General features: G+C 37.7%; 1 protein-coding gene across 1 annotated transcript in view; it reads right to left on the bottom strand.

The window, feature by feature from the left end:
• Positions 1-15,235, bottom strand: part of l(3)L1231 (zf-C3Hc3H domain-containing lethal (3) L1231) — a 32,072-nt gene that overhangs the window by 13,249 nt on the left and 3,588 nt on the right. The window contains exons 3-10 of the mRNA XM_089641113.1: positions 14,521-15,188; positions 5,709-5,873; positions 4,646-4,809; positions 4,196-4,314; positions 3,152-3,374; positions 1,924-2,080; positions 1,177-1,269; positions 143-253 (exon numbers count right to left, since the gene is read on the bottom strand). Of these exons, the coding sequence (XP_089497239.1) occupies positions 143-253; positions 1,177-1,269; positions 1,924-2,080; positions 3,152-3,374; positions 4,196-4,314; positions 4,646-4,809; positions 5,709-5,873; positions 14,521-15,188 (1,700 nt within the window). The remainder of the gene's footprint in view (positions 1-142; positions 254-1,176; positions 1,270-1,923; positions 2,081-3,151; positions 3,375-4,195; positions 4,315-4,645; positions 4,810-5,708; positions 5,874-14,520; positions 15,189-15,235) is intronic.

Below are 15,235 nucleotides of genomic sequence, written 5' to 3'. Positions count from 1 at the left end.
ATATGATTTTTCAAAATAATAAAATACCAATCAAATTAGAATGATTTGAAAAATAACAGGTAGATAAAATTATTAATATGATAGGTAGTTGTGTGAAAATTTAAATCTAATGTGTTTGTTAGAATTGTATTATGTATGTTACCAGTAAAGATGTCATTAAAGACAGTGGACAGATCGATCTGGGCCTCCTGCAAGGGTGCCGGTGCTTCTTCTTCCTGCAGCCCCAACACCCTCGCCACTACCTCCTCATCAACTGAAACACATAACATGTCCGTTAGATCATCACCTCACAAGAGGTTATCTCACATAACTACTACAAGACCTGCCCAAACACGGTCAAATGAATAACAAAACAAAATCGATACGACAAACCAAGCAGTTGACCGCCGCTGCTTTATATATTGTAATTTTATCAATGTCAAGAAAAAAATTATCCTACAATGGCCACACTGACACATTTTATCTTTGACGTAGTGAGCTATTTATGTGAGATAAACAAGTTCAATAACAACATCATATGGCTAAGTAAACATTAAGATGATGAAATCAGTTTGAAATCAATTACAAAGTAACACCAACACACTACAGTCAAACCACAAAGTCAAGAAAATCAATAAACATGAAGATTTGGAAATCAACAAACATCAAGATGGAGAATCGACAAACATGAAGATTTGGAAATCAACAAACATGAAGATTTGGAAATCGACAAACATGAAGATGGAGAAATCAAAAATATGAAGATTTGGAAATCAACAAACATGAAGATGGAGAATCAACAAACATGAAGATTTGGAAATCAACAAACATGAAGATTTGGAAATCAACAAACATGAAGATTTGGAAATCAGCAACACGAAGATGGAGAAATCATATGTACGCATGTATCGTAACACCAACACAACTAATAAACTACTATGCTATGTACACAGTCAATACTAAAATATAAATTAAAAAACGATTTTAAGAAATTTGCTGACTGTTTTTTGATCAATAGTCGCTAGCCAATTTTGCCATTACCCGTGATATCACGAATAACTGTCGAAAGCCACTTCCCCAGGTTCAAATCTGTCTCCGTTCATTAAGTAGCAATTTTTTTTTATGTTTATCAACTTATAACTTACAAAAATGAAGAAGTACAAGTAAGAACATGCGGTTGTAAAATTTGATGCTTACCAATATGCTGCGTGGTGGCCACCTCTATAAACTCCTCAGAGAGTCCCATTGCCGTCTCCTCGGCACTCTCCTCACAGCCTGATGATGTGGAACCTGAGGGTTACGATAACAAAGCACACTGTTCAAATTTAACTACAAAACTAAGCTGTTATTCATTGACATTGATTTGTATCTTTGTGACAAGACAGTGATTTGTATCTATGTAGTTCTATGAACAGTAGACCTTGTGTCCAAAAAAGTACTTTCTAATTTTCTCTTATTTAATAAATCAAAATCAAAATTAAGATTTGTAAGTAGGTACTTAAATACTTAGCTACTTAATTATAAACCATATTATATTTTAAGTAACATTTTTTTATTTCAAATAAGGAAATATACAATTTGTCCAAAGAAACATCACCATCCGTACCTTAATATTAAAAATAGCAAATAATGAATTAGAAAAATAATCTTTACTGAACCATCTTTTCGAATTATCGGGGTTCGAATTAACAGGGTTCTACAGTACTGATAGAAGTAGTCAATTTATGTAAATTTCAATGAGATTAAAGTATGCAATTATTTATGTTGACGTAATCACTGCTAACGCCTCGGCCTCTAAAAAGGAACTACTTTGCGGCTTATCAAGGATCGAGTGGCCGATTTAGCCCGTTTAAATTTGAGCAAAATGTTGTCAGGTTATTCGTGCCCCGGCAATGTTTGTTTCGACATATGACACAGCCTCTGAAGTGTGTGTGGTTGGCTTACCCTGTGTGTGCAGAGAGGGCGGGTGTGTGATCTCGGGTGGAGGCGGTTTCTTTCTCTTGCGGTTCCGTTTCTGGGGGCGGATCATGGCCGATGGTTTGGGTCTCTTCCTCGGGGCCTTCTTGGGTTTCAGCTCCTGACTGATCTTGTTGTAGTTGTCCTGGAAACATTATACACAATTGAGGAGCTGGATACAATAACAATTTATTATTTAAATTCTTCTTTTGAGTAGAACCACCACCATTTTTATTAAATACATACCAACTAGAACTACTCGATCAAAAATTATTTTTAATTGCAACAATAATATAAGGACCGAGTCATTTAGATACTGTACTTGTACCTAGATTGCATGCAGTTGGCAAAACTTTCACAGAAATTGTAGATGTGTTCAACTGCACGGAATATAGTTACAAGAAAGCTATAATAACATATCTCTATATATTTGGTTCCACATATTTTTAAAAGAAAGTTTGACTTTTGATTACTGTTTCACCGAATTATTATGCACATGTGAGCGTATAATTTATATAAATAAATTAATACAAGCCGTACTGAACCCAGTGCAAGTAGTCCGAAAATAGGTCTCTTTAACAGTGCATTTCCTACAGCACGGCCGTGTATTAATACAGATGGTGGTAGTAAAACGCATTACAAGTTCTTAGAAATGCGTAATATTCACTCGCAACTTGTAACTAGTGTTCAAACTTTTGCATGTAGCTCCATCTGTGTAAAACCTATAGAAGTAATATTTACACAGCAGATAAAGAAGGGATTGGAGATACCAAAAAGGCAATGGGAACAAAAACCGCTTGTGTGCGTTTAAGTTGTTATTGCATCAAGCACATCAATTATGGTAAACGGAAAAAGGACACAAATTCGGAAAGAAAACAAAGTTGAAAAAATTGAATCTCTTGGAAAATTTGGTATTGTGTTGAAATATGTAAATATCTTTGGAATGCTGTGAGTCAAAGATGCAATTTTTTTATAAAAGATTCAATCTTAGGTTAATTTTCACTCTTTACAACGGAGATGAACCGAGCATGAGTGAGTTTATCTTTGAAAATCCTGATGGAAAAATGTGTTTTTGGGAATGAAACTGGTATTGATGGAATGTGTGGGAGCTGCCCTGATAGGTTGAAGAAAAGGTAAGGTGGCCTACTATAACTAAGAGCTTTACCAGCGTGCAAAGAGTTAGTAGATTCTATGCCGTGTGTATGAAAAGTCTCACCCGTTTCCAGGCGTGCTCCGTGCACAGCGGCAGATGGCTGGTGACGTTGAGAACGGGCATGCGGCACTGCGTGTTGTCGCTGAACTTTGCCGTGCAGCGTGAAAAGAGGCGCTGGTCGGGGCTGGCAGCCACGTGGCCAATGCAGTAGGCGGCGCACGCCAGCGAGGGCGCACCGCAGCCGGGGGCGGAACACCCAGCACCCCCCACCAGCTTGCAACCCGTTCTGGAAACATCCCATTCATCATTACATATGTGGTAGAATACTTTTAAGTTAGGTGTTCCCGGTTCCTGATCTGTCTCGTACCCGACCCCACCGAGTGACAGCCTGGCTTTTTTCACTGGGTTGAAAATTCTAGCCTTCTGTCAATGGGACAGGGTGGTCCCACAGCCATTGTGCCCACATGATGCACAGGTGAGGCTTTGAGGACCTTACTAATAAATGTGATTTAAATTTTAAGCAAAAGATAAACAACCATTAAATTAGGGTAAACGGTTGTTTATCAGTTGTTAAAACACGTTTATTAGTAAGGTTGTTTATCAATTGTTAAAACACGTTTATTAGTAAGGGGGTGAGAGATGTGTGAATGCGGGGGGGCCAAATGGTTTGGGCAACAAATACACACTCCATTTATTCCCCGGCAGAATTGGTGGCTTGCATACATGCAATACATAGATGTTCCCACAAGACCCCTCACCTTACGAAAGAAGAGGCCACGCTCGTATTGTGACATGTTTAAGGGACGCTGTTATGATTCTGTTATGAAATCATAAATTTGAAGTGAAAATATTTAATATACATTTGTTAGTTATCAGTAAGCATTAGATAAACTATAATTAAGCATTGGTTTACCTTTTTTTGTTATTTGTTTTTGGGGTGTTATGCCGTGTTGCGCTAACTCCTTCTTTAGCACCAATCGGGCAGCCAGCTGGGGACGACGCGACTTCAGAGAAGATACGAGCGAGCGCTCCAGTCGACAGACTTCCGGGCGAAGCAAATAACAAAAATACTTTTGGCCGTGAAAATCTTAAATCATATTGGTTTACCTGATCTTTTTACGATCGGCTGCGCTAAGTAGAGCTGTACTGCCTCGAGATGACAGTAACTTATCAAGTAATGGCGCCTCCAATCGGAAATTCTCACTTCTGGATTTTCCTTGTTGTTGCTGAAAAACACAATACATACATGTAGTCAGGCAGTACTTGGCATTGAAATATCTAAAATTATTTTTTATTCAAAAGGGAAAAAGGCCCTATTCTTATTTTTGATCCAAGTTTTTACATTGTCATTTAATGTAATGAAATATATGTATCAAATAATATATAAATAGTAATTTATGTATCCAATACGTCTGTCTCGACACAGGTATATCCTAGTGTGACAGACATCGAAAAACACCTGTAAAAAAACATTATATTGAATAAAAAAAATAAAATAACTGGACACTTCTTATAACTGGATATTTATTAAAACCGGACACCTCTTATGAGCGTTACCTTGACATTTTGGTGGAGGGAATAAGCGTTGGAGTCCTGCATGGAGGAGGTGTAGTGGCACAGCTGGGTGGCGCGTCTCCGCAGGGCTGCCCTCCGCGCAGCCAGACGCTCTGCCCTACCCAGGCCGGGCTCCGATCCCCCCACACCCTCGAGCCACGGTTGAACTGGAAGGAAAAATAAATTATCATCGGTGGAAAATGGAAAATAGCTGCAGCCGTCCTAAAAAAGTCCCATAAGAGTATAATTTAATACAAAATGATAAATCGATATGTAGTAGTCCTAGAGAGAGGTTGTATGTGATGTCATTGTTCTTGTATCATTTGTATTTTTCATTTTCATACAAGATTTGTGAGAAGGAAGAGGACTATAGTTGATGATGTACGTAAGACCTCTCTCTGGAACTACTATAACAAAGGATGTAAATACACTGAAACTGTCGTCATGAAGGTTATACTGAAATTAATGTTATGAAGTTTAAAAGATTCTGATTTCCATCAGATGGATGTTGGTATATCAGCTAAATGGTTGTTTGTTAACCCCTTGGGCGATTTTGGGAGATATTCTTCACAAACAACAAACAACCGTAGTCTTTTTGGGAGATATATATATATATATATATATATATATATATATATATATATATATATATATATATATAGACCAGCCTGACGGTTACACGATAAAATCCATCAGTAAGCGACTTTAAAAACTTTATCTTTGTTTGCATTCAAAATTTTAATATTTTTAATTGCATATGTCGACTTGTGATACTAAAATCTCAAAGAGTTTGTCATCCGCTTTGAAGAACAGTATTTTATTTTGAAATATGTTAAAAAACTGTGAATTTATCTGGAATCAAAGGCATAATTTAGGCGCAGCCACTCCTCACATAGCCTCTGGATAGGAAGGAGAGTTGGAGTTTAATTGGAGTTGATTCTCCCAACTATACCTGGGGCGCTCCACTGGATGTCTTCCCACTTTTTACATTATATCATGAATATTTATTTCCTTGTTTAAAATAAAAATATTTTTCAAGCGATGAAGAGAAAAATATGAAACATACGGCAGTTGTTGAGCCCGTCTTGGCACTGCAGGGCATCGAGGGGCTGGCAGTCGAACAGGGGGGTGGTGGGGGCTCTCCAGGGCAGGGGCGTTATCCTCTGCAGGGCCTCGTGCAGCGCAGGCCCCCGCCCCCTCCTACCCAGCGCACTAACCGGGGGGGGCTTCCCTAGTAACAAAAATATTCCAGATCATTCGATAAAAGTTAAGGGATAGCTTCCAGCTAACTGATTCACCAGATAAACAGTCAATTATTGCTAATGGCAGATGGGATGCCCACGGTTTTACCGGGGTCTAGAACGGCCATATCTACAACTAAGCAGTATCGATACGACAAACTAAGCTATCCAAGTTAGTTTATCAATTTCGCTAGCACATCCTTCAGGCTAATTTGTTGGTTTTTGGGAACAGCACATATACAGGTCTCACAGAACATGTTGTGTCTTCCTTACTGCTGTGGTGAGAAATATGATCTTCACTGTGTTAGAAAGATAAATACCACCCTTTATATTCAAATCTATAAATTAACCACAGAATAATTCAAATGTCCAGCTTTGTGAAACCAAAGGTACCGACTGGAATTTGAAAAAAAAAAAAACTTATGAGACTTTGTGAATTTTTTATTAATTATTTTTATATGAAATGACAAAAAAGTGAGGTCATGATAATGTTGGTAATAAATTTATCTAATAAAATAAGTGTTTTTTTTTTTCGTTATCAGTAATTTTATTTACAAAAACGTGAGCCATTTTAAAAAAAATTATGTTTGCATTCAAAATTTATATATATTTTTAACCCTTTAAATGCCGGAAGGTATTTTGCTTGGATGTACCAACAGGCCGCGAATTTTTTACACCGATACCTTGAAACTTCATTTAGATCACTCTAAAGTCGATATAATGTTTGAACTGTTTTATTATAATTATTTCTTCATCATCCGAATAGATGTCACCGTGGGTTCCATATTTTAGATTTTTCAAATTACTTGAGTTTGACAAGCAAAATCGTCATATAGAACAGCGTGTTAACGCGCTCATTTTGTATGGCCGGCCTTGTGAGCACGGCTACCTAGAGCGCGTAAACGCGCTGGCACACAACCGGTTAATAACAAAATATGAGAGAGTATTTCATCACCTATCAAAAAAACTATTTTGAGTTTTTGGATACATTCAGAAATATTCCATTTATTTGGATTTTATTGCAAAGAGGAAATACTGTAACAGTCTGATAGAATATGGCTGAGGTCTGAGGAGTTAATATATTGATAATTTTATCAATTATGGAAAAAATAACCCTACGATACATTCATACAAACACTCACACATCTTATTAATGATGTTTGACTGTTCATTTGTCGTTTCGAAGTTTTTTTTTATTGATATTTTTAGGCTTCAGGTATTTGTTCATTTTTATTACCAATAGTCTTTAGACAAACCTTGAATAACTGTTAAAACTGTTTTCAAAGTTCATATAAATATACTTTTATAAAAAGAATATACTATGCATATATACTATAAATATACTTTTTTTAAATCTTTACGTATATTGGAATGTTCGTTGTCGAAATACCTTAATGTGATTATTTTACTCCCCATAAATGTTAAAGCATTATGTATACCTTTTGTTTACATTAATCGTCTTATAAGTTCACGCTATGTATCTCTCTAGCTTATTTTTAATTTGAAAGGAAATTGACATTAGCTGAAGTCAATTTTTTTTAAATTTGCACATTTCAAATACACTGTTATGTCAATGCAAGAAGATACAGTAGGTTATAGAGGATTTACAAACGTATTAATAAAAATAAAATTAAACTGAACACTAATAAAAAAAGAATAAACAGAAGCTGCTAAAAAAATTAAACAAGATTAGTCATAAAAATAACTTTTTTTTAAAGGTAGATAAATAGTTATTAATACTTTTATCCTTGGTTGTATGAACGTACACAATACATTCTGAGAAATCATATCAGCTGTTAGATAAGTAGTTAAGTTCATAATTCTGAGTAACAGCTTGGGAATTCCAAAGAAATTTCACTCTTTTTAAATTGTATATCAGATTTCACCGCTACATAGTTTAAAATGGAACATTGTGGTTTTTAGCTAATGCTATCAAAGTTTTGTGATTAATGTCTAAATGTCTATAGCCACAGGAATGCATAACCTTTGTTAACCGCTTCCATTCCTATCTACAAACAAAGTTTTAACACTAACTTCATTTCATACATTAAGGCGATGCACTACGTCGTGTAATATTTTAAATTGAGCCGCTATCAATAACAACCCTTACGTAGATGGCGATAAGGCTTAAATTCCCGCTTAACACCATCCGCGTGTTTTGATTTATGCAAGAAAAAAACATGGCCAAAAAGTGCCTTTTATTTTATTTTGTGGATGTTCAGGCATAAATATTTAATTTTTTTTCGATCATTTTGAAAATAACTTAATTTCCCACATTATACAATAAAATCATAACTGAAAATGGGTTCGTAAGTAGGAGATTTTGAACTTTAAAGCAGTTTTCATAGGCCTTTACATTATTTTTTTCTTGGCTTATAAAAAGACTTATCTAAAAAATACTCGATTATTTCAAAGGCCAAGATGTATTCTAGTCACAGTATTTAATTAAAGCATCTGAAATATTTCTAGGTGACCAAATTTTCAAACCAAAAACACATGATTTTACATTACTACGTATGGCATCGCCTTAACTAGGTTCTATGTTTCTACCAAGATTCAATTACAAATTTCAGTACTGATTTAAAAGATACAATTTATTATGTTACACTCTCTCAAAATATAATGTTTAGCTGTTAGAATGGCGATATACCTAATCTGTGCGTACAGAATAAAATGTGTACAGTAAATAAGTGTGTATTAATATATAACATATTAAAATTAAATAAATAGTATGAAAGTGTCACTCTCTAGTATTATCTTATAAATACAAACTGACGAAGGATTAAGTTTTCCTTTAAAATACAAAGAAAGATAAGACACCACCTCAGTGCCTTATATTTTTGTTACATAATTTTTGCAAGAATATTGTGCAAATTGGAGTTCACAGAATTTACCATTTCGTTTAGATGATCATAACTTCATGCCTATAATATTTACAGATATTGTCATATCAGAGAGACAACGAGGCTTTATTATTTAAAATAAAATCGGATTCCAATATTCGATGCCCACCAAACACACAAACCTATTTTGTAACAACACAACCAATTGGACAATTATTACCAGTGGCAGCTCTTCGATGAGGGTCATTTGGTCAATGACCTCCCAAAATATGCTGCAATAGTATTAATTAAAAAAAAAAGGATTCTATTCTATTTTCCTCAATTTTAATTTCAAGTTTTACACTGTTGAAAGCTTTTATAGCATGGTATTGGTAATGTCTTTGTCCAAAGCTTGAATTTACTGTTGGAGTTTTTATGTTTTCTTTGTACGCTTGTCTAACTGGTCTGTTAGTGTTATTTTGTGTATGTTGAAATTTATTTTTTTTTGTCAAAAATGTGGTTAGTAGTGTTTTAACGTATAATTGGCGTGTATCTAATACGTCACAGCTGTTGAATATTTGGTCTGTGTCAGTCAGTCTATGTTTTTTTACTTTAAGTTCGTTTTCTGTGCGGTTTCTATGTAATTGATAGCCGAGTTTGTTGCTCCTCCCCAAGCAATAATTCCATTTAATTTTTTTTTAATATTCGTGCATATTTGTACGGGTTATAGCGAGTTCCGGTGCCATGTAGCGTCCAAATGAGAAGCTATTGTATGTATGTAGGTCACTTTAATTTTTTTCCCCAAGCTATCTCCTTTCTTTCTCTTTGCTTTACAAAGAAGGTAAACACTATCATGAACACGTCAGAACGTATGCTTAATATTTAATAATCGGAATTGTTTAACTCATTACCAGAAGATATTAAAAATGAGACATGTCATTCAAAAATAAAAACGAAAATTAGATCGTTCTACCTCCGTCAAACATAAAAACAATTAATATTGTGGTACCAAGATATCAAGTTGAAATTAAATATATTGTTATAAGCTAATAAATAGAAAAAGTGAGAGATTTCTTACAATTAAACTGATTGATCAGTTTTGTAAGATCTAAGTAAGAGAAAATAATGTACAAATAAAAAAAACTGAATAAACACATATAAAAAAATAAAAAAATAAAATCATACAAAATTCATTTTAAAGGGGTTTTCCGACATGGTATGATAGAGATATCTACGACCTTATGAAGATTATTAAGGTTTTAGAAGGAGATGTGAAAAGATGTCAGTCGAAAGTTTTTTTTTTTGTGTGATAAACGATAGCCATCTTGAACTTGAATTTGCGAAATTATGTTTGACGTAATTTGCATGGAATAATTTAAAATGTCGAATTCTGTGGATATAGTATCAAAATAAATCACAAACAATTCATTGAATCATAACAAACGTATTCAAATAGAGTGATAATTAGTTTATGTTACAAGAGAGAAAAATAAAGAGGTTAAAAACAAAAGTTATAATTTTTGTCAGTGGTTTTGCAACTTTTGCTTTCATTGTATACTTTTTATGCTACTAATAAACAATGGACTGAGTTTGTCAGTATAAAATAAAAATAAAAACATTAATTAGTTTTATGTGTAAATAATTAGATAAATAATCTCAAATTAAACAATATTGTACTACCGGCTTCAGAAAGGTGGGCGCAGACAAATTAATTACATACATTAGCGTTTTTATAATATTCACTACGCATTAGCAATATGTATTATGTAGCATAGGCTTTATTTAAAACCTATAAAGTGAGATAAACATTACCATTTTGCAGCCAAATCGACGTTTCTTACCAATTTCGTGTGTAATTCTTAGTTTAAATCTCCCGCCAATGTCACCTGGGAGTCCCAAATGCATTCGTCAGGCGGCGCTAGTAGTAGGGATGCTACAATTTCATGCTTCATTAGCATTTATTTTGCGAAGGTCAAACACGTTTGGTTTGTTTACAAACATAACAAAAAATAACCTGTTTTTCAGTATTTGCGCAAAATAAAAATAAAATTTTTTCGAGGATATTAACAGTGTTACTGTTCGAAACCCGATAATTGCGATCTATTAGAGTTTAGTGCTTTTGTGGTTTCTCTGTGTTTTCGTGATTGTGTCGGATTCCGAACGTTCCGAGAGCGAGGAAGCCGAATTTTCGAGGGCGGAAGTTATGAAGGTGATCTGCATGGACACGCGGGGCAAGCGTTCGAGGGTCTGCGGTGAAGATAAAACCAAGAGGCAGAGGGTTTGCGAACTAGCTCCCGCCGACCCGTGAATTGACGTGCTAACCCAGCAGATGTCACAGATGCAGGAAATGTTGCGTCTGCTGCTGGAGAAGCGTTCGGATGCTCCCGTCTGTGGCACATCGGACGACGTTGACGAGGATAGCATCTCCCCAGACACCCCTGCGTCGCAGAACCTCCTGTCGGCGCAGCTGGATAGGTTGGGAGTGCCGACAGGAGGTTTGGGTCGAAGAGGTATTCCGATGTGGGCGGAATCTTTCGTAAGGTGTCTCGGACTTATCTATCGCTGATGCCTCGCAATACCCCCTCTCGGGGGGAGTGAAGAAGTGCCTTGCTCCTCAGCCTAGCACATCTCGCATCCCTTTCGTCCCATAGTACAGCAGGGGAGGACCATCGCGAGAAGGGAGCACCCTAACAGTCGAGGTCCGGAACCAGCACGTAGGGCCGTTAACGCTCTCCCTCCCCGAGGTAGGTTCCGGCTGAGGGAAAGAGCAGGGAAGCCAGACTGTAAGAGGTTTTAACAGTGGGCCCTCTTTTCAAGGGGGTCAGTTGCGCTCATTCGCAGGTAAGTGGAGGAACCTTGGCGTCCCTACTATCATCCTTAAGATGTTAGATGGCTACCGAATTTCATTTTCATCGAAACCTCCGCTAAATAATAATATTAATTTATTTAACTCCCCTTTCGCCACTGAGACTTCCATGGCAATTACAGAACAAATAGAAAATCTCAAAGCACTTAAAGTTTTAGAGTCGGCACCTGCCACTCCCTCATTTATTTCTAACATGTTTCTGGTCCCCAAATCAGATGGCTCAATGAGGCCGGTCTTTAACTTAAAGTATTTAAACAACTTTCTGACTATCAGTAAATTTCATCTGGTAAACGTTATCGAGTTCCTACTTTTCTACAACCGAATGACTGGATGGTTAAAGTGGACCTCACACATGCTTACTTTCATGTACCTGTGATTGAGCAGCATAGATGTTTCCTTATTTTCCTATCTATAGGATAGTAATGAACTCTTGCAGATGACATCCCTCCCTTTTAGCTTGGCCACCTTACCTAAGGCATTCGCAACCTTCACTAACTGGGTAGCGCAGGAACTGCGGAAGAGAGGGATGAGAATTCTAGTGTATCTGGATGAATTTTTTACTAGTAAACCAATGCCTGCCTACTTTGAAACACCAGTCTATTGAAATGGTGGAGTTTTTGCAAGGCTTGGGATGGCATATACAATTTGATAAGTCAATATTAGAACAATCACAACAAGTTCAATTTCTTGGCATCAGCTGGAATACTGTAACTAATGAAAAGTCTCCCTCAGAACAAGGTTTCAGCCCTATCTTATTTGTTAAAGGGTTTGATTCAGACAGGTAGGTGGTCACTAGATAAGGGGCGCAGCCTCTTGGGCTCTTTGAACTTTGTTAGTTTTGTAGTTCCAAGAGGCAGGCTCAACAGCCGGTACATACAGAAAGGGTGCTTAGGACTCAGACACTACCACCCTTGGGAGTCATCACCAATTCCGGCAGCTACCGCTCGGGAATTGAGATGGTGGGTTCGATCGCTCACCCTGACGTCACCCATACATGTGCCGCTGTTAGAGCATTACCTAACAACTGATGCCTCAGATCAGGGCTGGGGTGCCCAGCTGGATGAAAAGCTTCTCAGCGGTGTGTGGGCTGAAGACCAGCTGAATCTTCACTCCCAGATGAAGATTCACAATCTAGGAGAAGCACTGATAGACACCAAGACCAACAAACCCCCTCCTCAAGTATATTCCTTCACTCTGGAGATTTGACTTTGTGGGGGGTGGGACAAAAACCTAACAAGATGGTCAAGGAACTTCTTAGATCTGGGTGGAGAAGTTCCACCCTTCGCACTTATGCTCTGGCATGGCAGAGGGGGCAGCGCTGGGCATCAGAGAATCAGCTCGATGCCACGCATCCCAAAGCTGAAGACTTAGCCAGGTTCCTAGCCGATCTACACATCAAAGAAAAGCTATCACTGAGTACCATTTTAGTTCACAAGTCAGTGGTGTGAACCTTAGGCTCTCCCGAAGACAATAGAAAGCTGAACTCCAATCCGATAGTGAAGAAGATATTCAAAGGGATATCTTTAGCTAGACAGTGAAGGCATCTCCATTTGGCCAGTGTTTGATGCCAAGACGGATTCGGCAGACTTGCAACATCAGGGTGGAGACTGGCTCGCTCGGAGTCTAGGAACATAGACCCTGTCTATTGGACGGAGAAGTTCATAGAACTGTCAACGGTACGGAGAGCGCAGGCGATACCTAGCCTATTTATTACAACTTGTGGGACGGTGAAGGCGGCCTCCAGGGCAGTAATTGCAGGTTGGATTAGGGCAGTCCTCAGGGATGCTGGCGTAGAGGATCCACCTGGCAGCATCCGTTCAGCAGTTTCATCTCTGAACTGGCTGCAGAATTATAGGCTGGATGATATACTGTCGCGTGGTAGCTGGAGAAGTCCCAATACCTTTGCCAGGTTCTATAGAAGGGAAATTGCAGAATCGGCTGGCCGAGTCAACACCGACCCATCTGTTGCTGACCTTTTTCAACCTCTGTAACTGGTTAGCATTTCTGGAAATCTGGCCCCTATTTTTAGCAAATACATTTAAATAATATATTTGGTTCACATTAGCATAATGGCACCAGGCGATAACAAACAATATCTCAATTTATAGGTTTTAAATTAAGCCTATGCTACATAATGAAAAAGTTTTACCTTACAATAAAACTTATATTATGTACTTAGCTTTATTTAAAACCTAGGCAAGGGCTGCCTGATGAGATCTAATGAAGCATGAAATTATAGCATCCCTACTACTAGCGCCGCCTGACGGATGCACTTGGGACTCCCAGGTGACATTGGCGGGAGATTTAAACTAAGAATTACACATGAAATTGGTAAAAAAACGTCGATTTGGTTGCAAAATGGTAATGTTTATCTCACTTTATAGGTTTTAAATAAAGCTAAGTGCATAATATAAGTTTTATTGTAAGGTAAAATTTTTCATTTACATTTCATATTCATTTTTTTTAGATTGTCCTCCCACTTCTGGACCCCTAGAGCTGCCTCTGATTATTACTTACCTACCTCAGTTATTTTAAATGCAATGGGCAGTTAAATATAATTTTTATATACATGACCAATCATGACGCTCCATTCATAATGGCCGCCATACCTTTCTTCATACGAACTAGAGAGGCATTGTTGAGCGAATTGTGCATTATGTAATTAGTTATTTTTTGGGTTGAAATAACCATTTATTATGAGTAAACGTCACATATTCGAAGAATAGAAACTTTCCCCTACATTTTGTCACCAGAATCAGCAAGAAAACGTGTAAAACAACCACACAAATGGAAGACAAACATTACCAATAAAAAGGGTATTCTTTTCAAGGGTGCACTTAAAAGTGGCTTTCGGTCTACCTTAGAAACTATTTATCTTCCATAAATATATTGTGTCAAAGATACAATGAACTAATCAAACAAAATTAAGGAGAATAAATTTTGACTAACCTGAAGGTAATTTCCTAGGAGTAATGATTGGTGAAAACTTTGGCGGAGTGCTGAACAGTGGAGCGCCAATATCTTCGGCCCCCCAAACACTCTCCTTCTTCACAACCGCATCGTTCATCTGGCAGTCCTGATACATGGACCCCTTCCCGTCCAACTGACTTAAGCTACTAATAATACTGTTATTCTTAATGGATTCCGTCTGCGTATCGTCGATCGGTGGAAACTTTCGTAAATCGCTGGCCGGATAATTCGCAAACAAATCTTTATTCTGTCGCACGGTGACTCTAGCTATTTGCGCTGAATTGTTCAACGAATCAAGCTTATCGTGCACACCATTGAGATGATTATGAACATGATTATCGCGTATCATATTCAAACCGTTGGGATGTTTTGATCTTATTGCATCTGTTTTTCTGACGGTGATCGGTTCGAGTTTTTCCGGCGTTCGGGGGTTGGTGCTGGGCGTGTCTGAATCTCTGAAGGTGTAGATGTCTTCGGGTTGAGGCTGCAGACGCGGCACCGGAGGGCGCTTGGGCTGCGGGGGCCCCTTAGCTTCGCCATGCAGGAAGGCGCGCAACTTGCCCCCCGGGGAGGACAGGGGGCGCTCCACCCCGCCTTCGTACTGTGGGGCACAGCGGACATCAGACAACTGAGAGATGCCATTGTACCTGGAAGAGGTCGTTCTTATCTTTCAATGCTCGCTTATTGGGGAAAC

The sequence above is a fragment of the Hesperophylax consimilis genome, chromosome 16 (assembly GCF_061612785.1).
Source record: "Hesperophylax consimilis isolate HC1 chromosome 16, BYU_Hcon_1.0, whole genome shotgun sequence".
Lineage (NCBI taxonomy): Eukaryota > Metazoa > Arthropoda > Insecta > Trichoptera > Limnephilidae > Hesperophylax > Hesperophylax consimilis.
The sequence above is the reverse complement of the archived record's forward strand: the minus strand, read 5'-3'. Positions and strand labels throughout refer to the sequence as shown.